We start from the raw sequence: 27,554 nt of genomic DNA, 5'->3' as shown, positions 1-27,554 counted from the left end.
ACCTTGTATTTTGTGCTGCTCATTAACTTCAACTTTGGAAGAAAATGCTGAGATAACATATGACTATGTCATAAACAGTCAGCCTGCCCCTTCTAGGAACATCTGCCAGGGCTTACCTGGGGCTATGCCTATGAATGGTCTGATGAGACCCTAAGGTCGACTTGACCATAGCAAGCATGCACCGGGCTGGGATGTGGCAAGTCTTGTGCTAATGCCCACACATATGCTGTCGGGATTCTCCCATTCACAAACCAGTCATTTCACATGCAGTAAGAATTCCCATGTTTAGGTCAGAATGAGATGAAACCCCCAGACCTTCAGAAGCACTTAAAGTCCAATCATTCCTATTACTACTTGGTTTTCAATGACCAGATCTCAGCACAGAACTTTCCTTCAGTCTGCTACAGTGATTGTCAACCTCTATGAAGATTCACGCAGCAGAACTCCTTTTGCAGACTATAAGGTATCTGTCAAAGCTACTCAACTCTACTATTGTAATGAGAAGCCAACCGCAGGCCTGTGTAAATGAATGAGTATGGCAGTGTGCCCATGTAAGTCTATTTACAAAAATCAGTGGCAAGCCATAGCTGGTCAGAGGTCCTCTAAGAGAACCTTGCAAAACATATTGCATGTAGGACTTGAGGCCTTTCCAAAGCCTTAGACTTTTAGCAACAATCACCTTACGTTCTCCCATCACCAAGGAGGGATGGCACTGCTTTGCCTCACAAAAATTGTAGGAATACAAACGATTACTTCTTTTTTGACTACTTAAAGATAAAAATAAAATTAAAAAAAATTATTACCTCTAAGTCATAGATGAGGAAAACAGGCTCAGAAAGCTTTTGTGATATGCCTGAGGTTTCACTTTGGGCAAGAAGAGGGGTGAAAAATCAAGAATCTGTGACTATAATGCCTTTTCTAAGATCATTCTGAGGTGGAGTGGCCGCACCCCCGTGAAACATCTGGCTGATAGGAATGTACGCACATGGATGAGTTTCTCTGCCTTATCTCTTGGGGTCTGAATTTTGGCCTTGATCTCATTTACATGGTTCAATGAGCAGCCCTGCCAACCCTGCAATAAAAACCCAAATACTGCCTTTGCAAGGAAAGCTCAATGACTTCATTTAAAAGTAACATCTGTAATAATAAACAGGCTCCAGTGAAACTATTAAAAGGGGAGCCAATGGGACAAACATTGTTTTATAAATAAATCAGAAGTCATAGTGAGTGATACATTTTCACACACACACACACACACACACACACACACACACACACACACACACACACCATTCTAGTTCCTTAACAATTGTTCCAGCACTGTAGCTCAGTATCAGACAAGGTTTCTCAAATTCTCCCAGTGAGGTTTTCTTTGGCATGTGATTAGATCTCATCCTTTATTTGGTGTTAGCAGAAGATGATGGATGTGTTGATTATGAGCTCCACCCCCCCTACCCCTTCCCCAGCAGTAATTTATCAGTGTGGTACAATCCAGGCAGGATCCTCTCTGACCTAGATGTGGTAGTGAATGAGGGACTGCTTATCCATGAAGGCAACCCAGAGGGGCTTTCCCCATTCATATACATCACTTGGACCACTTGGGCTAGTGTCCAAACACAAGGTCCTGCAGACTCATTCCTTCCTCAGACATGTTGGAAGTTGTCTGGGAATAAATCTGGGCAGGTGATCAACCTGCTGGTCCATAATGTACAGCATTAGCCTTGAATGAGTAAGGTCAGAATTTGTCTACATTGCTCTGTACCACAGATAGGTATGTTTTCTTTTTCTTTGCAAAAGTCTGTCTCCAAGCAGGGGGTTTCCCATGTCTTCTAGAATCTCTTGTTGAGTTATCACTCCCCGCCTTCTACTCAGTGGAATAATTTCCAGATCCCTCATTTCTAGCCCAGATTCTGGGCTAGCTCTGTGTCTAACTCCTCTTTGCATTTCTTGAAGCAGAGAGTCCCCATTCTTGCCATATTCAGATTCCTGTTCTCGGAAAATGTGTGGAAATGGTAGCTGTAGTATCAGGCTGAGATGCCCTGGTTGATAAAATTATAAAAATCTTTATAATTCTAGCTACTTAGGAGGCTGAGATCAGAGGATCACAGTTTGAAGCCATCAAGACACAAGACTCTTATTTTCAATTAACTAGCAAAAAGCCAGAAATGGCTATGGATCAAGTGGTAGAGGTCCAGCTTTCAGGAAACACACACACACACACACACACACACACACACACACAAACTAAAGGACAGGGACTAGGGTCTAAGCTTAAGCCTCAGTACTGGTTCAAAAAAATAATAAAACTGTACTTTTCTCTAATGCAAACTGAATTAAATACTTTGACTACAACAATATGGCAGCAATGATAATTTTAAATGTCTTAGAATGCTAGCTAAACTGTTCTCCAAACATCACTGCCTTGTTGAGAGCACTTACCTACACAAGATCTGACCAGGAAATGGAGCAATGGAAGGTCTGCCCCTGGGCCCAGATATGTCAAAATACATTAACTACATGTGTTCAACACATGAAATTTACTGAATGCCAACCATACCTCTAGTAAGCCTGTTTTGATAATAAAACAATGAAGATTTATTGAGTAGCCTACCAAAATTTCTATATATGGTGTGCTGCTTTTCATAATTACCCATGAGTGCATTTTTCTATCCCTATTTTATAGATGCAGAAATATCTTGCTCAAGGCCACAAAGGTATAATCTTGACCGCAATACTATAGTACTTCTCTGTGTTAAACAACAACAACAACAACAACAACAAAACACATGAATACTGGGAAGAAGAGGCTGGAAAAAACTGAGTTTGAAGCCAATCTGGGCTATACATGAGGCTAACTCAACAAAACAAAACAAAATCAAGCCATAGATGAATCACTGAGACAAGCACACTGGATATTTCTTGAGAGGCAGAATACAGAATAAATATATAAATATGTTGATGTTTCTCAACCAAAATAAAAGTGGCATTAGTGTGTAAATGAACTATGTAGACAGCGATAGAGGGGTGAGATAGGTTGGAACATATTGTAAATATGTATGGAAATGTAATGCTGAGAACCCCTTTTGTATGACTAATATAGGCCAACAAGCAAACAGTGTAAATAAAGGCAAACAGACACAACAGGAAGCAATGAAATAAGACTTAAAATGAAATGAAGACTTAAAATGAATCTGTTGAAGGGGAAAAAAAATGAACTGTGGAGCTAGTAAATCTGGCCCAGATTAGTCGGAAAATCCAATGTCATCATGTTGTCATTGACTTTCCAGACTGGCTTAGCAGGAAGATGGCATAGATAAAACCTATATATTAGGAGACAGTGTCCACAATAATCAAACATGCATGGACCTGAGCAACATTAAATGGTCAGTAAAATAGTTTAGATTAGATGGGGAACTCTTAGCAGGCAGAGAAACTATATCATTAAGGTATCTCAATCTTTTTGTAAGTGTTGCACAGGTAAGAGATGTAAGCCTCAGGACTCTGTTCTTTCAATATCATCGATATCAAAGTCTTTGTTTCCAGAGAGATCTTCAAAATGAAAAGATGGATAAAAGTAGGCAAAACATAGAAGTTAACAGGATGTAACTGATACTTCTTGACTTATGATCAGATTGATTCCTTGTGATAAGCCTGAAAATATGGTAAAAAAATAACAATGCATCTGCTCTACCAAACATCGTAACTTAGTCTCACTTACCATACACATATTCAGAAAACTTGCATTAGCTTACAATTGGACAAAATAATATAATAACAAACCTTAATTTATAAAAAGTGCCGACTGTCCCAGCACATACCCAGATGGAAATTTTGTAGATATGAGATGGGCTGCAAAACCCCAAACATAATATCCAAAAGCCATTAGCAACATGATGTATTCTAGAGAATGGGCTACTTGCTCTCAGATAAGGAGACTGACTAGGAGCTTGGACCACTGCCATTGCCCAGTATCATGAGAGATGACTGTGCCACATAGCACTCTGCTGGAAAGATTGAAATTCAAACTCTCAGCTATGATTTTTACTGAATCTTTGCCACATTACTAAACAACAGTGGCAACAACAAAACACCAGCAAGCTGTACCATCATAAGTCAGGGGCTATACAACTAGAGAGGAAGACTGAAGTTCCAACTGGATTTCATAACATTTATGCCAAAGGGGGAGATCCACTTTCTGTGGATTCAGAAATTATAAGTGGGTACTATGTGCCAGATGTCCAAAAATAGTCAGAAATGTCTTTTAGCTGAACAGAGAATAGTTCATGGTGGCCTTTAAACAAAGAGGAGCCCCTACTGCTGTGACATCTGGGAAGCAAAAGCAATGAAAGGAAGCGTACTCTTGCCAAGTAAGATGTTCATTGTAGAGGCTACTATAGCACCTCTTATTACAAGCCCTAAACTCAGGAACGATGCCTAAGAGTGTAAAGGTATTTGGATAAAACCCTGCAGACCATCAGGTGGGCCTTGGTAGTTTTATTGAACTCTAAAAAATTTGTGTTTCAATTTTGCTTTAGACTGTGTAATGAGAACCTTTGTATCTGGTCACAAGTTCAGAACAATCCTTCACCAATAAACTCTGAGGTGGACAAAATGAACACTTCTATAACAATGAATTATATTAAAAAGTTAGACATGTATGTATATATGTATCTATATATAAAGTTAGGCTTACATATGAACGTCTAATGCACTAAGAAACATTTAGCTGTATATCTACTATGGTTTCAGGGTGTGCACTAAAAGGTTCATATGTAGAAATCTGGTCCCTTTGTGAGATATTATGGCAAATGCTTAATCCAACTATAGTGTTTGGATGTAAGGCCTCCATGATTGAATACTGGTGGCTATGTAAGAGAGAGGAGTAGAGAACAGAAGGGAGAAGAGGGGAAGGGATGGGAGAGAAAAAGGGGAAGGAAAGAAAGGGGATGAGAAGAACTAGTGAATATTTCATACTCATTTTATGTAATGCCCTATATGCTGCTTCACAATTCTGCCAAAAGGAAAGCCACCCTTAAGAACTCTCTCTCTCTCTCTCTCTCTCTCTCTCTCTCTCTCTCTCTCTCTCTCTCTCTCTCTCTCTCTATATATATATATATATATATATATATATATATATATATATTTGATGCCCAATTCAACACTACTCAGCCACACATATTAATGTAGCTCCTGGACATTGGACTAGAATTATGAACTAAAATAAAATCTCTCTCTTTTAAAAAATATGTTAGCCTGTCTCAGGCATTTTGCTATAGTGATGGTCAATCTAACACCTGTATAACTGGAAAGGATGAACATATAATGGTATTATAAGACATTTTCATCAAATATTATCTGGGATAAAACAAGCTATGATTTCTTTGGATATACAGTCACCAGTACGGCAAGTACACTGTAGAGGATTTCCTTAATATATCATTGAATTAGAGTCTAGTGAAAATAAAGATCTAATTTATTTAATATCCAAATTCACAAATACCTTATTCTTTGCAGGAACCCCCCTTGGAGGGGATCGGATCTATAGATACCAGGTTAAAAGTCCTTCTGGAACAGACAATACACTCTTGCTGCTTTTAGTGTTCATAGGGATTAGAAATTGGCTTACAAAAGAAGTTTCATTGTACACCTACAACGGTTTCACTACTGACGTGAAGATGAACTCTAAATACCTACACACAGTGGTAGGAAGACATCAAAGTACTCAGTGTTCCCAAAGCTAGTATTGTTCCTGAAACTTTGTAGCGGTTTGGAAAAAAAACCCAAACTGCTTCTAAAAATTAAACCATCCAAGGCCCAGTATGAAAGATTGATAAGATAGGATGTTACCAGCCCAACCTACTTTCTCTGAATCTAAAAATTACCAAGGTGCCAACGAGTGATAATCAGTATTGAGACAGATAAGGGTAAAGTAAATGTTGCAATAATGTTCTACATATTTTATATAGTTTTGAAATCTTACATCATTAATTAATTAAGTTTTACAAGGAGAAAACTGAAGCTAAGGCAGGTGAAGTAATTTATCCATGACTCTAGTGTTGTTAAAATGTTAGGAGGTAAGCTCCAATCAGTGGATCTAGTAAGTTATCTTGCTTTCTTCCCTCCTTTCTGGCTGTAACATAGTTATTGAGTCCTAACTGTGTGTAAAGCACCAGGCAGGGGTCATACCCCCTGCCTTTCCATCTAGTCCATGTCCTACTAAAGTCTTTGCTGGTGGGAGGAAGAACACAGGTGACACAGTGCACCAGAGAGAGAGAGAGATGTTCTTAGATCTGACCTCTAGCACTTATCATTATTTGTACACTTTCTTGTTCAGCACATTCGCCAAGTAAGGCTCTTGACTACAGGGGCTATTTAATTTCTGTACCATAAAATGCCGGCAAATGAATATAAGATGGCAACAGGTCTTCCAGAAAGCAGTAGATTCTTTATCCTTGCTGTATCACGACTTTATCAGAATGACTAGTTTTCTTTGCAGTTTCTACATGAGTTCTAAGCAAAGACCCACAATTCTGCAATCACCATTGGCTTATTTTTCTTTCACCATAGCAAATAAACGATTGCCAGATAAGCAGTTCAAAAAATATGGCTTCCTTCTTTTCTTTCCTTCTCATTTATCTTCAAGATCCAGCAGCATACACTGGATCATTTCAACATATGGACCCCAGCCTCACAAGTCCTCAAATGTTTTCCTTCTGACTTCACCATCCACATCTAACTGTTTCTTATGTCAGTGATCACTACAGTCAAAACAAAAAACCATCCATTTCTCTCCAACTCCTTGCCTGTCCTCCTCAGTGCAATAGGAAAGAGATGGATCACAAACCACTTGATAGCAGGGCTGGAACTTTTTTCCCCCTGAACAGTATTAGTCGACAGAGGAAGGGACAAAAGAAAATGTTTGCAATGGAAAGCTTGTTGCTGCACTCTAGATTTTTCTGCTGTCCAGCTCAACACTTTTCAGCCCATATGCCAAGCTACCTACCTTCCACAGATTTCCAAAGAGAATATGCAGGAACTGTTCTAACTGCACAGAGGCATAGACACACAACAATTCATGTATTTCCTCAACAAACCAGAACTTATATAGCACTTCTCAGTAATAAGTCTGTAAAATAGCAGGCATTGTAGGGGTGGAGGGCACATTCTGTGGTCTCTAAATGAATTTATTTGCATTGTATCTCTCACACCTTTCCAATTTCCACTCATTGTTACACCCTGAGTCTTGATTCACCATATATTCTAAAGGGGCCAGAATTCAGGGACCTCTGAATCCAGTTTACACTACTATAGGAGTGACTTACTTGTAAACATGCTGAGTATTTGACCATGTACTCTTTATTAATTCTTTCATATATAACAACATGGTTCTTTCTTTTGTTGTTGTTGTTGGTGGTATTGGTGGTGGTGGTCATGGGCCTTGAATTCAGGGCTTGAGTGCTGTCCTAAGCTTCTGTGAGCAAGGCTAGTGCTCTACCACTTTGAGCCACAGCTCCACTTCTGGTTTCTGGTGGTGAATTGGAGATAAGAGTTTCAGGGACTTTCTTGTTGGGATGGCTTTGAATCACAATCCTCAGTTCTCAACCTCCTGACTAGCAAGGATTATAGGCATGAGCCACCAGTACCGGGCTAATATCTTAGTTCTTTCCTGTAACTGTGTTATAGGTTTTATTTGTTATGCAGGAAAACAAAGAATGGAGAGATTAATTTTGAAAGTATATAATACTTAGCTATAGCCAAGTGTGGAGGTTGACTAAAGTGCTAACATAATTCTCATTTGATAGCTAAAGGTATTCCAATTGAGAAAAGGAAAAGTGACATGTCATGAACCCTACTTGCTCCATGGATAACTCAATAATCCTTTCCTATTTCCTTATATTTATATTAATCTAATATGAAGGAAAGGACAACCTTAACAACTGATTCTATTCCAAGTTCAGGGCTCTTTATGCCCATTGTAGGTTACTTATATTATGCAAAAATATCCAGTATAGGACGGGCACTGTGGGTCATATCTATAAACCTACCTACTCAGGAGGCTGAGATGTGAGGATTGCAGTTTGAAGGAAAAATTATGAGATTCCTTTTTTTTTTTTTTTTTTTTTTTTTGGGTCCGGTCCTGGGGCCTGAACTCTGGGCCTGGGCGCTGTCCCTCAGCTCTTCCGCTCAAGGCTAGCACTCTACCATTGAGCCACAGCACCACTTCTGGCTTTCCTTCTTTTTGCTTATGTAGTGCTGAGGAATCAAACCCAGGGCCTCATGCATGCAAGGCAAGCACTCTACCACTGAGCCACCTTCCCAGCCCAATTATGAGATTCTTATCTCATAATTCTTATCTCCAAAGAACTACTTAGAAAAAGCTAGTGGCGCTGTGACTCAAGTTGAACAACACTAGCCTTGAGCAAAAAGAAGTTTATGGACAGCTCCCAGACCCTGAGTTCAAGAGTCAGGACTGGCTTGTGCATGTGCACTGCCCCTCCCCCCCCAATATCTAGTCTATTCTTTTCTTCATTCATTCATGGGCCCCGAGAATCTGCAAACTTCTGGGACAAAACTGTAAAGGTCCTATTTCTCTCCCTTTTTTTCTCTCCAATACACAAACTCAGAGGATACAAAGAGTAAAGAAATGCCCAAATACTTAGAAAAAGAGTGGCAGAAAATAATTTAGTAGAACCCAAAAGATGATAACTTTTCAAAATAAGATTTATATGTCAACAGCCACAAAGTGTCCTTTGTACAACTATTTAATGGCAATTTTTAAACATTTAAAAATACATAAAAAAGAAGTTTCCCCCCCAAAAAAGCACCCAACTCTTAAAAAAAAAATACAGCCACAAAGTGGCCAAGTAGAAATGTAGAATCTTACTCTATATTTTTAACATAGGAATAAATATGAGTATCTAAATTTTGGACTTGAGTTGATGGTTTAATTTAGTAATTTATATAATTATCAGTACAATGATATGGAAGTATATATATTTGCTAAGTTACAAAAAGCAGGCTTTATCCATTATGATCAAATGTACTATAATATATCATATGCTATATGCTAATGGGCTCTATTCATTATGATCAGATAAAAATATTTAGGATGTAGCTTATAAAATAATCACAAATTGTATAATAAGTTTGATTTTAAAGTATAAGACACAACAGATTTTAAAATAGCAGCTTGAAAGGAAAAGTACAGTTAAAAAATGACCCAAACCTGTTTAGATACTTAATTTTGCATGTGTACATATACATATCAAGAGATGCACATATAAACTGAATCAAGAATCTGGCTGAAGAATCTAGATTTTGAAGTGACTGAATAATTTTTAGATGCTATATAACTACCACATCTTAAATGACCCTAAGAATGCTGGAGGGATTAAGCATAAAAAGGAACCAGGAATTCCTAGTGTGGTTGATTTTTGTTCTTCTGTTTTAGACCATGGCCTGTATTCACTGTATTGTGAATGCTGCTAACATCAAACAGACAATTTTCATTGTCCAGATATATCCTTGATTTACAATGGGTTTACATCCTGATAAAACCACCATAGAACAATAACAAGGGAAGGGGTAACAATGATCAACAAGTAATGTTCTCATTGCCTTACTCATGTAACTGTAACCCCTCTGTACAGCATCTTTACGATAAAGTAAAATTTTTAAAAAATCACAGGTTTGAAATATAATAAAGTCAAGGAAGCATTTAATATGCTTCATCTTTATTGCGTACACTAGATCAGGAACTAAGAATAATATAGAGTCTCTATTGTCTGTCTGCTTTTATGATTGGGTGATGGTTCAAAACTGCTGCCATGTTTGTGGATATAAAACAGCTACCCCAGGAAAAGAACAAGATTCAAAGGACTGTTTCTACTGAATGAGTAGAAACCTTTGTAATACATTTTAAAATATTTAAAACAACTTAAAAATTCTTTTAAAGAGTATTAAAGAAAAAGTTGAACCACTGTAAGCTGGGGACTGTCTATTTTGGAAAAAGAGGTGAAATCATGTAGCAAGCCGTGGTCATTCCCACAGAGGAAGTGAGGAAGCCACTGAGACACAGAACAGTGTACAGCCGCAGGTGCCCACCTGCATGTCCTGTACCATTTACATCTGCCACACGACTTCCCAATGCCCCTACTGCCCTGTGAATCCTGTGAATCTCAATGAAGACTTCAGCGTGACCAAGACTGAAGTTTTCAACTTCAAATGTTCTTTCAATCAAACACAGTAAAGAAAGTTCAGGCACTTTTCCTTTCAGCAAGAAAGACTACCTCCTACTTCTACCCTCACCTCGATGACATAACTCAAGAGAGCAAGAGACAACTTTCCTTGGACTCTTTCAAATAAACTCTCTTTAGGGATCAGGCCATGCCCAAGAAAATAGCTCAGCAGGAAATTGGAAAGAAGAAAAAGAAGAAAAAAAAAAGAAGAGTAAGAAACTTAGAATAAAAGCAGGAAAGGAACCTGAACAAAACATTACCAGCACCATAATATAACACATGTGCTGTCAAACTTTAGTTATTTGAATGGAATCAGGGATAAGGAGTCAATTTAGAAAATAGAGATCTGGTGAAGGGTGGGGGCCGGAGGTGGTAGTGATTTAAACTGAATAAAAAAAATGCACATGTGTGTTGGATGGATGGACACATGACCTAGTTTTGGATAAATGAATCTAAGAACAGTTTATAATTTATGTGAGTCTGTTTCCAGCTAGTCTGAAAGGCAATCTGAAACTGTGTTATCAATTAGGGGTCCATTGATGGATTATATACAATCTGAAAGAGCCCGGGGCTGGACATCTTACAGATGTAAATATCAGACATGTGATAGCCTACAGAGTGCATTAATTCCGCTCTCAAAAGGGGCATGAGCTGCAGGAGGAGGAAAAGCATGGGGGAGGGGGATTCTGAGGTCATGCTACTCCATCTACCACTTTTCTCATGTTACAAATAACTGCTCTAGGATGTGGACTTTGGGATGCAGCCACTGCCCGGTAGAATGTCACAAAACTTCAAATGCAAGCAAGCCAGTTCTTAACTACCTAAATGTGGCCGAAAGCTGCATATAAATCTAGCTATGTCAACTCTGCTGAGAATAAATCTTGATAGGTTGTAGGTTACACATTGAGACATGGACTTAGAAATATCAGAACTTAAGATCTTAGTCTTTAACTATATTCTATGGAATTCTGCCGTCCCTAATAGTTTTCAAATTCTTTTACCTAGCTCAACCTTAATGATAAACATTGAAATAAAGCAGCATTATGTAGGAATTTAAAAAAAAAATGTTATATACTATTTGGGTCACCTACTGATTTTTTTTTCATACACTAGACAAGTGTGCTAAGTGAGCCACAATCCCTAGGCTTGATAGTGTTGTCTATTACCCCTCCTATCCCCTTCTTCCAGCTAAATTTTACTCCAAAAACTCAGCATCCAAATTCTCAGATGCTACATTTGACATCTCTACTCACTTACATTTCCTCGCTCATTCCTGTTACTACAGAAAAATTGTCTCCCATCTTGTGCTCCACCATTCCAACTTCATCAAGGAAAAGGCTACTGTATCACTAGCTTTTCTTCCTTGGATCCCTTCACACCTACACATATATATGCTGCAATTCCTCCAGTCTTTGTTCAAGCAAACCTTAGGCGTACATGTGCTCACTGTTTCAAAAAAACTGCTTCCTTTTCAACAGCTTGATCCCACTCCTAGAATCAGTCTTTCACTTATCTACTATTCCAATGATCCTTTACAAGCTCACCAGCAACGACCACATTGCTACCTCCTATCATCAGGCTTCTAATCCTGCTGGGCCTTCTTATAACACAGCTGACCTTCTGCTGGAAGTGCTTCCGCATTTGCCTTCAGGGAGATACCCTCTTTGTTCTTCCCTACCATGTTAACTGTGCCTTCTAATTCTTCTCAGGTGTCCTCTTCTCTCAGTGCTTTCAACAAGACGAAGTGCCCTCTGGTCACTTGTGTGCTGGTGCGACCTAGACTGAATGTACTCCATGTTTACAACTACTTTGGCTCTGCCCCTGCCCTATACTGTAGGCTTGTGTGCTGGTGCGATCTAGACTGAATGTACTCCACGTTTACAACTACTTTGGCTCTGCCCCTGCCCTGTACTGTAGACTTATATACATAAGCATCTGTGATGGTTTTCTACTTGGGTGTCTACCAAGTACCTTAGTCTACTCTTACAAAAGAAACATAAGTTAACCCCCATAGAAATGCTCTACCGCATTCAGAGCAAAAGCTCCTTCCTGGACAGTAAAGTAATGCTTTCAAAGACCTGGTACCCAAGTACTTCTTTGACCTAATCTCACATTCTCCCATCCCCCACTCCCGTCCTTGTTCACTCCATCACAGCCGCTGTGGTCTTCTTACAGTTTCAGAGCACACCAAACATCCTACGCTGAGACCTTTGCCGAGGTACATTTCTTCTAGGAATCCTCATGATTTACAACTGACATATTCACATCTTACCAAGTGAGTGTCTATTTAAAACAGAAGCATTTCTCTTCCCCCCATTCCCAAACCCCAACCAACATTATCTGCTTCGCCTCATCTTCCAATTATTGCTCCTTGATAGTGCTTGTGGTCATCTGTTGTGTGGTGCTACAATAGAATGCCACAGACTAAGTAGTTTATAAGTTATAGAAGGTTATTGCAAGGCTAGTTCTATTGAGGGCCCTCTTGTTACCTGTTAACATGGTAGAAAGCATCCAGTGAATGAAAGAGAAACAGTCTTAAAATCTCTGATCATTGTTATTAATCCATTCAGAAGGAGGGGGGTGCGCATGTACATACTGAAATATAGTTCCACATTATCATCTAGAATTGCAACACACTTGCTTATTAAAATATAGAAGGGTCATCCTCCTCATCATAAGCATTGTTTTTTTTAATTGTGAAAATACCGTATAGAGGAGTTACAATTACATGGGCAGGATAATGCGTACATTTCTTACCAAGCATTGCAGCCTCCTCTTTGTTTCCCCTTCCCATCCCTTCCCTTACTCCCCCCACCTACCCCGACCCGATCCCCCCCAAAGTTGTAAAGTTCGTTTTTCGACATAATGACTTGTACATCTCATTGTTGCAATGGGTCCACCTATATCCCTAGTTAAATGATTTGTTTTTGCCCTTCCCCTCCACAAATTATACCAACATCAAATACAGTGAAAGCAGGGGTTATACAGTGGGGGAGGGACATACAAAGCAACATAGAAATCATCTTATAAATATGTTAGAAACAATTGCATGAAAGAAAAAAAAACATTTGAATCTTATCTTGGGGTTCATTCCCCTAACATCAACTTATCTGACCTTTTCTACTCGACTCAGACATATACTAGTTATTGCAAATAAGGGAAACACTGGGACCTATGTTTCTTTGGGCCTGGCTTACTTCACTTATAATTTTTCCCAAATCTTTCCATTTCCTAACAAATGGGGCAATGTCATTCTTTCTGATGGAGGCATAGAATTTCATTGTGTATATGTACCACATTTTCTTGATCCATTCATCTACTGAGGGGCATCTGGGTTGGTTCCATATCTTAGCTGTGGTAAATAATGCTGCAATAAGCATAGTTGTGTTGGTAGCTTTAGTATGGCCTTGTTTGTGATCATTTGGTTAAATGCCCAAAAGTGGGCTTGCTGGGTCATAGGGGAGCTCTATGTGGAGTCTTTTGAGGAACCTCCATACTGCTTTCCAAAGTGGTTGAACAAGTTTACACTCCCAGCAAGAATGTAGTAAAGTTCCCTTCTGTCCACATCCCCTCCAGCATCTGTTGTTATTAGAGTTCTTGATTATAGCCATTCTAACTGGAGTGAGGTGGTATCTCAATGTTGTTTTGATTTGCAAAAATTCTTTTATGGCTAAAGAGGTTGAGCATTTCTTCATGTGTCTATTGGCTGTCCTTCTTTCCTCTTCAGAGAAGTTTCTCTTTAAGTCTTTAAACCCACTTATTTATTGGGCAGTTGTTTCTTTGAAGATTTGTTGTTGGGGGATTTAATTTCTTGAGTTCCAGGTATATTTTAGATATGAGAACCTTGTCTGTTGTATGGCTAGTGAAGATCTTCTCCCAGTCCATGGGCTTTCTATTGATCTTGCTAGCTATGTCCTTTGCCATGCAGAAGCTCTGCAATTTCATTCAATCCCATTTGTCCAACCTTTCTTTGATTTGGTGTGTTTCTGGGTCTCTATTAAGAAAATTCTGGCCTGTGCCAAGGAGACCTAGGGTTTCTCCTATTCCATCCTGTAATGTTTTCAGAGTGTCTGCTTTGACTCTGAGGTCTTTGATCCATTTGGAGTTGATTCTGGTGCAAGGTGATATATAAGGATCTAGCTTTAGTTTTCAAGTAGTTAAGCAATTTTGCCAGCACCATTTACTGAAGAGGCTGTCTTTCTTCCATTCTATTTTTTTAGCTCCCTTATCGAATATTAGATGGCTATAGTTCTGTAGGTTCATTTCTGGGTTTTCAATTCTATTCCATTGGTCCTGAGTACCAAGCTGTTTTGTTTACTATGGCTTTGTAGTAGAGTTTGAAATTTGGTATTGATATTGATATTGATATTGATATTGATATTGATATTCCTCTAGCACTGTTCTTTCTGTTAAGGATCATTTTTGCTATTCGGGGTCTTTTATTGTTCCATATGAATTTTTGGATTGCCTCTTCTATTTCCTTGAAGAATGAAGTTGGAATATTGATAGGTATTGCGTTGAATTTGTAGATAGCCTTGTGGAGTATTGCCATTTTCATGATGTTGATCTTTCCAATCCAGGAGCATGGGAGTTTTTGCCACTTTCTAAGTTCTGTTAGGGCATTGTTTTCTTTACAGCTTCCAAACTAGTATCTACCATATAGAAAGTGCTTAATAAATAATTGTTGAACAAATTCTATGTATGTATTTATTCCAGTTAGCAGATAGGAAGATATAACTTGGATTGCTTCAGTACTACTAAGAATAAGGCAGTACTGTTGCTACTAATGATGGAGCTAGAAACCAGCTATGTGCTCATTATCAGAAACAGTGGACAGACATAAAATGAAATGAGAACCAGGTTGTGGCTGTAGCAGTTTCCAGATCCTTTAGGTTCTGGTCTACTCACTGAGGCATGTGGTCTGGGCCACAGCACAGAAGTCTCACTCTGGATCATGCTCACTCTGGTGAGCATGCACTGCTCACTGCCCAGTCTGGCATTTCTTATTAGTAGAGCGTCCAATAGACACTCAACATCACACTGAAGATCATCTATCAATAATACTTAAGAAAGTTACTACCTAACCTAAAAGAGTTAAAATTGCATTTGAAATAGTCAGCCTTCCACATTTGTGGATTAAACCATCCTAAGATGAAAAATACCCTGTTAAGAAATTAATTCTATACTGAACAGGTACACTTAAGTAATGCTATTAAACAATACAATTAAACAATACAATGCAACAATTTACATCACAGCATTTGCTCAACATTAGATATTAATAGTAATTTAGAGATGATTTAAAACTTGTGGGAGGATGTGTGCAAATACTGCACCATTTTCTATTAGGGACTTGAGCATCTCCAGATTCAGTCATCCACAGGGGACAACCTAGTACTAATCTATGGATAATCAGGAACTGATTAATTGTTGAAATTCTCTTTTTCCACTTTTGTTTATAAGAATAATTGCTGTTTAGTTTAAAATTAAGTAAGAAATTTAAAAGTACTCCGCTCTTTGATTACTAAAAGTTAATTGTTAGCTGGCCACTAGTGACTCATATCTGTAATCCTAGCTGTGCAGGAGGATGAGATTTGAGGATCAACCAACCCAGGAAGGAAAGTCAATGAGACTCTTATCACCAACTAAGCACCCCAAAAGCCAGAAGTTCACTATGGCTCAAGTTGTAGGATGCCAACCTTGAGCAAAAAAAGTCTCAGGGACAATACCCAGGCCCCACAACAGCCATCAGAAAAAAAAAGGTAACTATTGAACTTAAGTGGATCTCTAAATCTTATATAAATGAATAATGGAGTTTTTTTTTAAATTAGGTCAAATAGATCCCCTCAAGTTCGCATGAATTACAAAATCCTTAACTATGTACAATGTTGTGTTTTGGGGGAAGCCCTTATATTTAATTCTATTCAAATATCTCTTTTTCAGCCTTATGACTTTATGCACAATATATCTTGTGTTACTAAGCATTTTTAAGAGGGAAAATACATTTTGAGACTGAGGAATCAAGTGCTAGCTCTATACCCTGTACCAGCTATGAAATCTTCCACAATTAATATTCTTAGCATTTTATGTCCCATCTACTCTCTTCTGTTGTTTTTTAAATGAAAAACACTGTCATTTAACTTCCTTTCTAGTAAGAAACCTCACCTGCTCCAGAAGATTTCCAAGTTTTATGATCATTAAAAAAATGATTGAATCATTTATATGTATTTACGTCCAGAGAATATGCCTGGCAGATTTAGATTGAACCATTTATCTACAGCTAAAAATTTTATTATCCCTAAGAAACTTAAAGCTAACAGTTCTTTCACTTCAGATCCAACAGACTGATTGCCTAGTTTGTGTACATAATTCCCAAAGACAACAATTTTTCCTCCAGATGGGGCCTGGATGGGAATTCACAAGTACTTTTTCTAGTCTTCTAACTTGTCTCTTGAGTTTAATGTGTCCACAGTAGTCCTTAGCTTTGGGAAATAGAATTTTTCACAGTTACGGATAAGATAGAGCCTTTAGTTTCCAGGAATAAGGAAAGGCTTAGGACCTGAAAAATCAAAGTTGATGTTATTTCTAAAAATCCTTCCATCTGTTAGTCAGTGAAGCTTCTTAAGTGTTGAGATCCAACATAAGACAAAATGAAAAACAAATATTCAGTGGAACTCCAGGGCAAGAGAACATAGAGATTACATGACTTCAATGCTGTGCAGTAGTATTAATTACAACTGTATATAGACGAGTTATAGTAAGACAAGGAAGCAAGTTCAGTCTTCCTGTGTAGTGTTATGGTACTAACTTAATAATTTCTTGTGGTATTCAGAAAACCACAAAACAAATTCAAAATTGTAACTAGAGACTGCAAATAAAATTTAGCATCTGTTGTTGCAATAATAAGTTGGTCTCTAAATCAACCTTTAGCAATCCAAAGGTAAAACTCCTTACAAATAAGAAGATGAATTAAAGAGCCTACCAAGTTACTTGGTATGTGGTGTCTGTATGCCAGGTTTCTTTTCTTTCTTCATTGGGGGTTCCAGGAAAAAAAAATCATATCCAGTATTAAGTATATGACAGTTGTCTTCAAAACTTATAGAACAAGAGCATGACTCAATTGAGCTTAGCAAACATGAGGCTCTGACTTCAAACACTAGCACATTAATATAAAAATGAGGAATGAATAAACAAATAAGGAATATATTTATTCATTTTACACACGGTGGTTCATTTTTCATGAAACCAACAAATTACTCACCTGAATTTAAGTCTCGTCCTGGATTGAAGGCTCGGCTATTAACAGTAGTAGAAAGTCGATCACAACTAATTGTTCTGGATACATTTGTGTTAAAGTTCCCATCAAATCTGAAACAATAGAAGAAGATTAAAAAATGCCTACTTTGTCATTATCTGACCCAGAAAAGCCAATCAACACAAAAATAATAGTTCATAATGTGTGCAAATAGGTCAGCCCATAAATAGTAATGACTTTACATTGAATGCACGGTTATTAAAAAAATCAGAATATGGGGAAAAATAACACTCAAATTTAGAAGATTTAGAAATCGAGTTAAATGCTAAGAAGTACACAAAACAACTGATTTTTTAAAACCACTTTTTAAAAAGGAACTTACGTTACTATTATTGATTAAAAATCACAAAGAAAACAAAATCCAGACTAGACTTAGAAAAATGCACACTTGAGCGCTAATTCTTTCAGTTATCTTATGTGAAAAATTAATAACTGAAGTATAAAAATGGACAGTGGTGGAAGGGAAAGAATGTTGGGAGTAACACGGTCTGACTGGAGCCTCTGCTCTGTTACCACTAAATGTGGGACCCTGAGAAACATGTTCAACTTTGAGCTTCTGCTTTCTTATCTGAGAAGATAATAAAACTTTCTGAAGCTGCCAAAAAAAATAGAAATAATGTATGTAAGCACCTCTTGTGGAATATGGCATATATTGTGACTGTTATATTTTAGCAGGTTTGGAGCTGATAGTAGAGTCAGGAATTAATTATTAACTAAATAATTAATTAATGTGCTGGTGATCGAATCCAAGACTAGGCCTGTAGCCATACAATGCTAGTACTCTAGATGGTTGCTAATCACACATTTTTACATATAGTCTTTAGGACTATTTTATTTGTATCTAGTTCAAAAAAGAAGGATTAAAAAAAAAACTTCCATGTGATCTACTTAGGATTTCAGATACTGAGAAGAACTCTTGAAGTTTCTAAGATATACTCAAGCTCAACTGATAATAGTTTTTTTTTAAGGCTAACGTCATTAATAAAATTCTATTAACGTATAACCTAGGAGTAACGTCCATTGGGTCCTTTGATTATTTGTTGGTTACATATCATAAAATGTAAGAACTACTGAGCTGAAATGATTGCATAAACAAGTGGGTGAGGTCTTCATATGGTGTGAGTTTCAACAGTACAAGTTAAACAATCTGTTGGAGTACATATCACCACCAGGAAGGAGGTACTGGGTGTTAGGAGCCCTTTCTTTAGCCTCTATCCCAGTGCAGAATTACATCAACAATGTCAACAGTGCCTTAGAGGACACAGTTGCTTCACCAATATAGCTGCTCTCCCTTGGGCCTGCTCCAATTTGTCTAGACGAGAAGACTGCTGTCTTAAAGCCACAGATGGGGAGACACAGAAGAGATAATACAGTAGCAGCTGTCCAGTGTGCATGCTGGTCCAGCAACATCACCCTTCTTTCTACATGTAGCCAGCCACACAGTCTATTTCCTCACAAACACTTATATGATATGAAAACAGATCATACATGTTTTAGGGTTTGTGGGCTACATGTTCTATTGGAATGACTCCACGCTGCCTTTATAGCATGGCAGCCACTGAGGGCATGCAAGAGATGAAGTGTGGCTGTTACTATAAAACTTAATTTTTAAAGCAGGAGGCTTCTAGACTTGTTTGACCAGGGAAGTCAAAGGTAAAAGTTTCTCCAATGATGTTGATGGCATTTGTTCAGTCCAATATTATAGCTGTGTGTGTCTAGTGAACATTTGAAATACATGTAACAGAAACACTAAATTTCCTGTTTTATTAAATCTTAAGTGAATCATGGCAAAGGATTACCGTATTAGACAATTGAAGTCTCCTTCCTCATGAAGACCAGCTGTGGCTGGCTTTCCAAGTCTATATCATGTGGGCCTTCTATTGTCTCAAAACATATGCCATTGATATGGTTCTATTTATGTTTTTTTTAAGCATCTTAATTTTATTGAGGTAGGGTCTTGCTATGTAACCCAGTTTTGCTTGGAACATGCTGTGTAGCGTAGGCTGGCTTTGAGCTCATGATTTTTCTGTTTTCACCTCCTGAATGCTAGAATTACAAGTGTTTGTTACTATGCTTGGTTCTTTTCTTGTATATTCTTAGGCTTCCTGCTGTAGTTGGATGACAAGCGCTTACCACCATGCCCATCTTTTTTGTGTGTGAGTTATTTTTTTGTGTGTGAAAATACTGTACAGAGGGGTTACAATTACATGGGCAAGATAATGAGTACATTTCTTATCAAGCATTGTTGCCTCCTCCTTTGTTTCCCCTTCTCATCCCTTCCCATATTCCCCCCACCCCCATCATGCCCATCTTATTCCACTGCAATGGAGTTTTTCAGACTTTTCTGTTAAGTCTAGCCTGGAATTCTGATCCTCCTGAATTCAACCTCCCAAGTAGCTATGATTACAGGTATGAGCCTCTATTGCCTGGGACATTTGTGTATCTTTGATGGATGGACTTTTGTGGATCAGGTTCCATGAATAGTAGGTGAAAGTCCCATGAAGGGAGACACAATATCTGGTTAATGTCACTCACCATAATATAAACGTTTACTATTGTTCTTGTCAAAAATAGGTGCTCACATTAACTGGTCTTTCATGAATATCCATGGTGCCTATTCCTGTTCTGGGCTTCTCTTGAAAGCTTCAGATGTCTTAGCAGCTAAAGACTATAACTGATTTGAATAGTTATGAAATACTGAGAGCCAAGCTACACCAGAAAGCCCTGATATGCATGCTGGAATGTGCATGCACCTGGGGTCCACCCTTAAAGTGTGTGATGTAGTAAAGTAGGGGTGAGGCTCAGGAATCTGATTTTGACAAGTTATGATGAAGGAGAACAGCTTTTGATGAGTACTGGTACATCCCAGAATGCCTCTAAAAGTCCAAGGACAGAGGGCATTCTTAGGCATGGCTACCATTTACAGGTAGACTTTCTTATCCAAATTGTGAGCCTCTTAATTACCTACCCATTTCACAAGACCATATAGCAAGTCAACGATCTATGAGAAACTAGAACCTATCAATCAACAGTTTGGGGTGGATAAAGGATACACTGCTTGGCTTTGCTAATGTCATACTGTTACTCTGTTACACATACATAGAAAAGCTTGTTGAAAAGGGTAACTAGGATGAAAACTGACAAATCTGCCCAGGAAAAGGTAGGTTCAAAGCTGGCCCTTGTCTACCTGGATGGGGAACTCACAGCCTTCATCTTTTGAAGACTGAAGTACAGTGCTGAGGATGTAAGGATTCCTCATGTTTTTGTGAAATAAAAGCTGGCTCCCACGAACTACGAAGACACCAAGGAACTATTAATATAGGTTCTTATTTTCTACACAGAGAAGATCATTGCCAGGGGCATTAAAGAAGGCATCTTTATAACAACAAAATGAAAGTAACTCATTAACAAAGTAGGTGCTTAGTAAACATTGGTTAGGCAAGAAAAGGTTTCACAAGGTAGGATATAATCAATGATCAACCTGCCCTTCTCTTCTCACCACCTCCCAACCACACTGGGCCCTTGAAATGTTTTTCTGTGGAACCTCAACTAAGCCAGTCTCCAGTGTCTGCTATATTCCGTGTTTAACCCATCCTCCTCCCTCAAATTTCTACTGTCAGTTCAGCCAAGAATGAGTCCTTCCTCTTCAAAAAAATACTTTTGTGCCATACCTACATCTTGAACTCAGAGCCTGGACACAGGAGCTTTCTTAAACACATGCCTATATTGTTATCTATTTTTTTTTCTTGTTGCTGTATAATCAGGCTTAGCACAATATCCATCCATAGATTGGCTGTAGGTTCTACTTGTATCAACAGAATACAAAACACCATCATAAACACTAGAAATGTATTTCTCAGCCTCTCGTGGCCCACTTGTGTAATCTTAGCTACTTGGGAGGCTGGGATCTGAGGATCTTGATTCAAAGTCAGACTGGGCAAGAAAGTCTGTGAGACTCTTATCTCCAACTAACCACCAGAAAACCAAGTGGAGCTGTGACTCTAAGTGGTAGAGTGTTAGCCTGGAACAAAAGAGGTCAGGGACAGAGCCCAGGCCCTGAATTCAAGCCTCATTGCTGACAAAAAGAGAAAAAGATAAAAATGTGTTTCTCACAGTTGTGGAAGATAGATAGTTAGTCCATGATCTAAGTGGCAACTGAGGGCCCACAAGACACTATGGTGGGTTCATGGGTACTGCATCTTGTGTTGTCAATGGAAGGGGGAGCAAGGCAGCCCTCCAGGGCCTCTTTTGTAAGGGCCCTAATCCAAAAGGTCTTATCTCCTAATATGATCATCCTAATGATTAAGTTTCAGTGTCTATCTGTCAGGGTTCAGGTACCAAACAATAGCATCAATAAAAACTTTAACATTAAAATTTATTGAAAACAGAAAGCTAAGTCATCAGAAATCTCTGGGCATTTATATTTCCTAGAATTTATCAAACAGCTAACTTTTATCTCACAAGAGTTCTCTCACATGTACTACATGTCAGAGATGGAGCATGCACCCCCATCTGCCAAGTTCAAGTGGAAAGCTTGGAAATAAGCCCACTCTGATGCTTTTCTCACCACTCCTGCCACCCATGTATGAGCCAAGTAAGGAAGTTGGTATCAACATGGGGCTTAAGAGATAAAGAAGGGATAGTATGCCCAGGGCAGGTGGACCAGCCAGACTGGGAGAAGTAATTGCTAGAAGCAGTAATAAATGGGAGGGAATATTTCTAACTCTCTACTCAACATGTCAATGCCTGCTGTTCTGTCTGGACTCTGGATTTACCGGACTCCCAAACAGGGGCAAAACGTGACTAGCCATCCTTGCTACACTAGCCATTTCCTGTCCCTGGCAGAATGGTTGCCTAGTCAAAGGCAGGAAGACATATAAGGCAGGAAGGCATTTAATACATGTGTGCTTTTGAGAAAAGCAATTTATTTAAAAACAACAACAGCAACAAAAACACAGCATGCTTTTTACTCATCATGATTTGGAGAATATGGAAATAAAAAGTTCATGCTTAAGATATTTTATTTAAAAAGCACACATTTCAGTTATTCTTAAAGGGTTACCTTGAAGATTTTCCTTTGAGAAGTATATTGGCATGAGACAGTACAATCATTCTAGGTTTATGAAAAGGTCAAGAACTGGGGAAAAAAATCATAGATTTTCATAGAAAATAAGCAATTCAATTTCAGAAGTTGAGTTTACTTCATTCTTTATATTTATGCTTTTAGAAAGTTAGTAATGACAGTAGAAAATCCTATCTAAATCCCCTTCAGACCTCAACTCTTAAAAAAAAAAAAGAGATATTGGATAAAAATTGCCTTCTATACTTATTTTCCTAAGATAAAATTCAGTTTCAAGAGAAATAACTCCATTTCTCCTAGCCCCTTAAGAAAAAGATGAGGGGTGGGGGGAGAGAAACTTCCTTCTGGATTTGCTTTCATGAACAACTGATCGAAACTGCATCCCGAGGGAGAAAACAGAACTGTGACTCCCACTTTGATCTCTTCCCCATGGAGAAATTCACTCCCTGCCTGCCTTGCAAGATGTTCATTTGATTGACATTCGCTCTGATGTGCAAACTGCTTTGAACTTCAGACATTTAATTCCCATCAGGCTGCAGTCATTTTTATTCTCCTTCAACAGGATTTACAAGCAGGAGATCAGCAAATGTAGAAGATAAAATAAATTTGCAGAAGCTTTGAATCTTACATCAAAACAGTGTTCGAGTGAGTTCCAATTGGATTTCATTCAGCCTCAATTCACAGTGTAAATCAACTTTTCAGTGGAGTCCCAGTTTAGCAAGAGAAAGATTTTTTTTAAAGATGCACAGGCATGCATGTGTGTGTGTGTGTGCGCGCGCACACACACACACACACACACACACACACACATTTGGGGTTTACTTCCTGAATCTCTTGCTTGGTCTTTGTTTAAATTTCCTAGAGAAGGTGACTTGCCAGGCCAATCATTCAGAATCCTGGGTTTTCCTGAACATTTCTAGGGAAGCCTGCCCAATTCATCACATAACACACAGAAAACCACACCCCCAGTGTGGGCTCCAAGGGCGGTGGTGAAATGTGGTATTGTTCATGGATATGTTTTTAAGGCAATGATTTAAAAAGCAAATCCCTGTGGATTTCTTAGAAGAGTAAGGCTTAAGTACTCACTGAGTCCATATACAAAAGCCAATATAATAGCAGCTAATGGGGCAGGGGCTATTAAAAAACAACAACAACAAAAAAACTTGTGTGTTTGTTTTATTAATCACTTCTAAAATGCTGAGATAAGTACAAGAGTTTTATATATTCATATATATGTGTATATACATCTACACACACATACATACATACACACACACACATCTCCTTTCTTCTGAAAGCAAAGCGAGTTCCCCACCACACAAGCAGGCCCTGGCTGCGGGCTGCAGCATCACCAAGCACACAATTTTCTGCAGAAATGGAGGACTAAAAGCCCTTACTAGTAGCTGAGGGAGGCTTGAAAGTTGCAGATACGAAGAGACACCCTCTCACCTGGCAGAAGCTCTGGTCCTAGCAACAGCCTGACAATGTCAGATTTACTGTGAAAGAGAAGAAGACTCATCTCCCCACGGCCATAGCACCAGGCTCCTCCTTGCTCATTCTTTCTGGGAAGCATGGACTCTCTAAATATTTGAGCAACACCAGTTGAAAAGAATTAAACAGAGCCCCCTTATCTTCCACTTAACCACCCAGGAGAATAAAGTTAAACAAAGAAAGAGCTAAGATAAGAATCAAACATCTGCACTGGCAAATATTTAAACTCTGTTTGAATGGGAGAGGAAAGGGCCAAGAGTGGGATCACTTCAAAAAGGAACCTCACATTTATAAAGTCAATGATACTTGAACCTCCCCAACTGAGTTTACTTATTCAAACACCTAAATTAATGGGCAAACTGAAAAAGCTGTCAAATATCATGTAATCATGTTTCGAGAAATGGCTTTGCCTTCAATCGAGGCAGAGATGGGAGTGATAAGTCACATTCTTTTTGTTCTTATCAGTAATAAGGATTAAACCTCCTGGGTTCAGCCAGGCTAGACTGGAAACAAGGGGCTAGTTACAAATGTCCTTGGAAGGTGAGGCTTTCAGAGCATACTTAGGATGTCACCCTCTTTACTCAGGTCTGAGTGTTATGCAAACCAACCACATAGCTTCTGCACTATTTCCCCACAACAGTCCTTGGCTCTGGTTTCCACAGGTAAACAGAAGCTGGGAAAATTGTACAGGTGACAACCAGGGCCAATAGAAACTGGATCTACAGGCACAGCAAACATTTCTCCTTATCTACCATCAGGTTGGAATGGGGAGGGGAAGAAGAGAGGAAAAGGAAGAGAATGGAGAAAGGGGAAGAGAATGGAAGATCAGGAAGAGGGGAGAAGAGGGGAAGAGGGAGCAAAAAGGGGTAGAGAAGGAGGGAAGAAGATGATAAAAGAGGAAGAGGTAGGAAGAGGAAGAGACTAGAGGAGGAGGAAGAGGAAAAGGGAGGAGGAGAAGGATGAAAGAGGAAGAGGGGAGGTATCTGGGAGAATTAAAAGAAAGCAGGCAGAGGTCAGTGGTCTGGAGGAGTCTGCAGACCGAGTCTGCAGACCACGATTACAGTATCCCATAGTATTTTTGTCCGGTGGCTAATCTCCAGAAGAGACTTATCCTTTACCTTCTTTCTTGTTTGGCTGACATAAAAGGAAAGATCCTCTTTACTTCTTTATCTCCAAGGCCTCTCCTGGAACCAGCCTGTGAAGAGGGTAGTTCCTAACAAACCTAAATACGGAAATCCTAAAGGCTATCTTCTCAATACTACAATACAGACCAGAGATTGCAAACCAAATGTTTTCCTCATCCTGCATATACACAGAGGGTAGAGTTAATAGCAGACAACCATGAATGGTACAATAGAAACATCAAAGACAACTGCTAAGAACCTCAGTTAGCAGATGACTTTAGAGATGAGCTAGGTCCATCTTTCAGGCAACTGTGTGTGGAGGAGAGAGGCCCTTCCAAATCTCCCTTCCTCTGCAAAAGAAACAGGACATATGATATGGAATACTTCTGGCTGATGTGTCAGTAAAGGGAATTACTTACTCATTACTAAATAGTTGATAAAACTAGAGTATGAAGACATCTGAACATAATCACAGTGGGTAAGTCCCAAAGAAAGGATCCTAGACAGAATGGTTTTTAGATCTTAGCCTTCTTTGAAAACACGTTGATATTTTAGCACAGTAAGACACACACACAAAGCTTATAGGAACATTTCTGGTTTTCAGTTAAAACAGAATGTTGTTTTTTTTTAAGCTAGTATATCTCATCAGCTAGTTTCTTTTAGAGATAGATTCGAAAAAGAAAGGAAAGCCCTAAACCATGTATGTAAAGATCTATAGCATGTAGCTGGGGTAATTAAATATGAAGGCAACAAGGCAGGTCTCCGGAGCCTTCTGTCTGTGAAGAGCAGGAAAATACAGAAAGCTGACCCAAGGGCTTTCGTGAGGGTGCTTGCTTATAAACAGTAATAATAATAATAAAATAATAGCCACACAGATGCCCACCAATGTAGATATCTCTGTTTCTCTGCACACATGGAAATGGTTCCATTGCTGCAGGAATTTGGCTTTAGACTAAATAAAGTAGCCACTGTGGGAGGGCTTTATATTTAGCGGATTCAGAAACTGTTGATCATTCTGGAAAAAAAAATGAAATTTTAAAGAACATATAGCTGAGCACCTCACTGGACAGATGAGTCATCCCAATTTTACCCCTGGTCACAGTATTTTATCATTAAAAGAAAAACTCACCAGTGGTACACTAATCTCAGAGTTTGGGAAGCAGAGGGAGGAACATGGGTTTAAAGCCAGTCTGGGTTGCATAGAAAGATCCATTCTCCAAACACCAAGACAACAAAGTTAATGAAACGAAGCAAAGCAAAACAAACAAGAAGCCCCAACTCATTTGGAATTAGGAAACGTAGATTCTAATGCCATCTTCTGCTATAACCTCTCTAATTCTACTTCCTTACTTGTAAAATGGAGAGGCAGGCAAGGATTAAAAGCTGGGCAGAAATATTTCTGAATCTACCAGGTTATTCAGAGATCATGTGAAGAATATAATTTAAAGCAACTGCTGTTTGCCAAAGTAAAGGGCTAAGAATTTCAGTGAAACATAAGCAAGCCTATGTAACTTTTTATATGCCTTAACTGATGTAATTGAGTAGGTTTTCAGAAATGCAAATGTTCTGCAAAATCTTTGTTGAATTCTGAGCTCAGCTCAAGGAAGGCCTGCTGGTACCAATATCCGTAAAGACTGTATCTGTACCATTCAGTCTGCCTGCAGGTAATACTTGTTAAAGGGACTCGCGATGGAAATGTAAGATTAAGAAGAGTAAAGATTTGCCACACAGTACTTTATGGATAAAAACACAAAACATATCTTCCTGGGGAAGAAACAAGACTTGACATAAAATTAAATTCCGTGGTGAGGGACCAAGTTTGTCAGTTTATTTGCCCTTGTGACACAGAGTGAAGGCCTGGAATCACAAGGATACACCACTGAGCTATGTCATGGTGTTTTATTCCAAGCAAGAATAGCAATAGCAAGAAATGAAAGGCAAACAGTTTTAAACACTTTATATTACACCTCATGTGCATTACCTTAAGATCAGGCTTGAGAGGAAAACAGAAGTGGTTTACATGTGGCTCAACTGTTTTAGCTAGAAACATTATTACATGATGCACAAATACAACATTAAATATAGAAATTTCTGAGGTGGTTGATATGCCAGTAAGTCATTGCATTCTACATTGTATGTGTGTGTTAGGACTTTACACTCTATTCCATAAGTAAGAATAATTTCTGTGCCAAGGAACAATTAAAATATATTAAAAATAAACTTACACATGTCAGCTATACCTTCTCTCCTGAACATGACGCTCTTCATATGCCTCACAGAGTTATGAGGAGGAAATATTTGAGAGG

General features: G+C 38.6%; 1 protein-coding gene across 1 annotated transcript in view; it reads right to left on the bottom strand.

The window, feature by feature from the left end:
• Positions 1-27,554, bottom strand: part of LOC138808649 (VWFA and cache domain-containing protein 1-like) — a 228,165-nt gene that overhangs the window by 72,251 nt on the left and 128,360 nt on the right. The window contains exon 4 of the mRNA XM_069994908.1: positions 17,500-17,606. Within this exon, the coding sequence (XP_069851009.1) occupies positions 17,500-17,606 (107 nt within the window). The remainder of the gene's footprint in view (positions 1-17,499; positions 17,607-27,554) is intronic.

The sequence above is a fragment of the Dipodomys merriami genome, unplaced genomic scaffold (assembly GCF_024711535.1).
Source record: "Dipodomys merriami isolate MVZ:Mamm:240054 unplaced genomic scaffold, mDipMer1.0.p SCAF_464, whole genome shotgun sequence".
Taxonomy (NCBI): domain Eukaryota; kingdom Metazoa; phylum Chordata; class Mammalia; order Rodentia; family Heteromyidae; genus Dipodomys; species Dipodomys merriami.
Note: the sequence above shows the minus strand (reverse complement) of the source record. Positions and strands in the feature narration are given on the sequence as shown.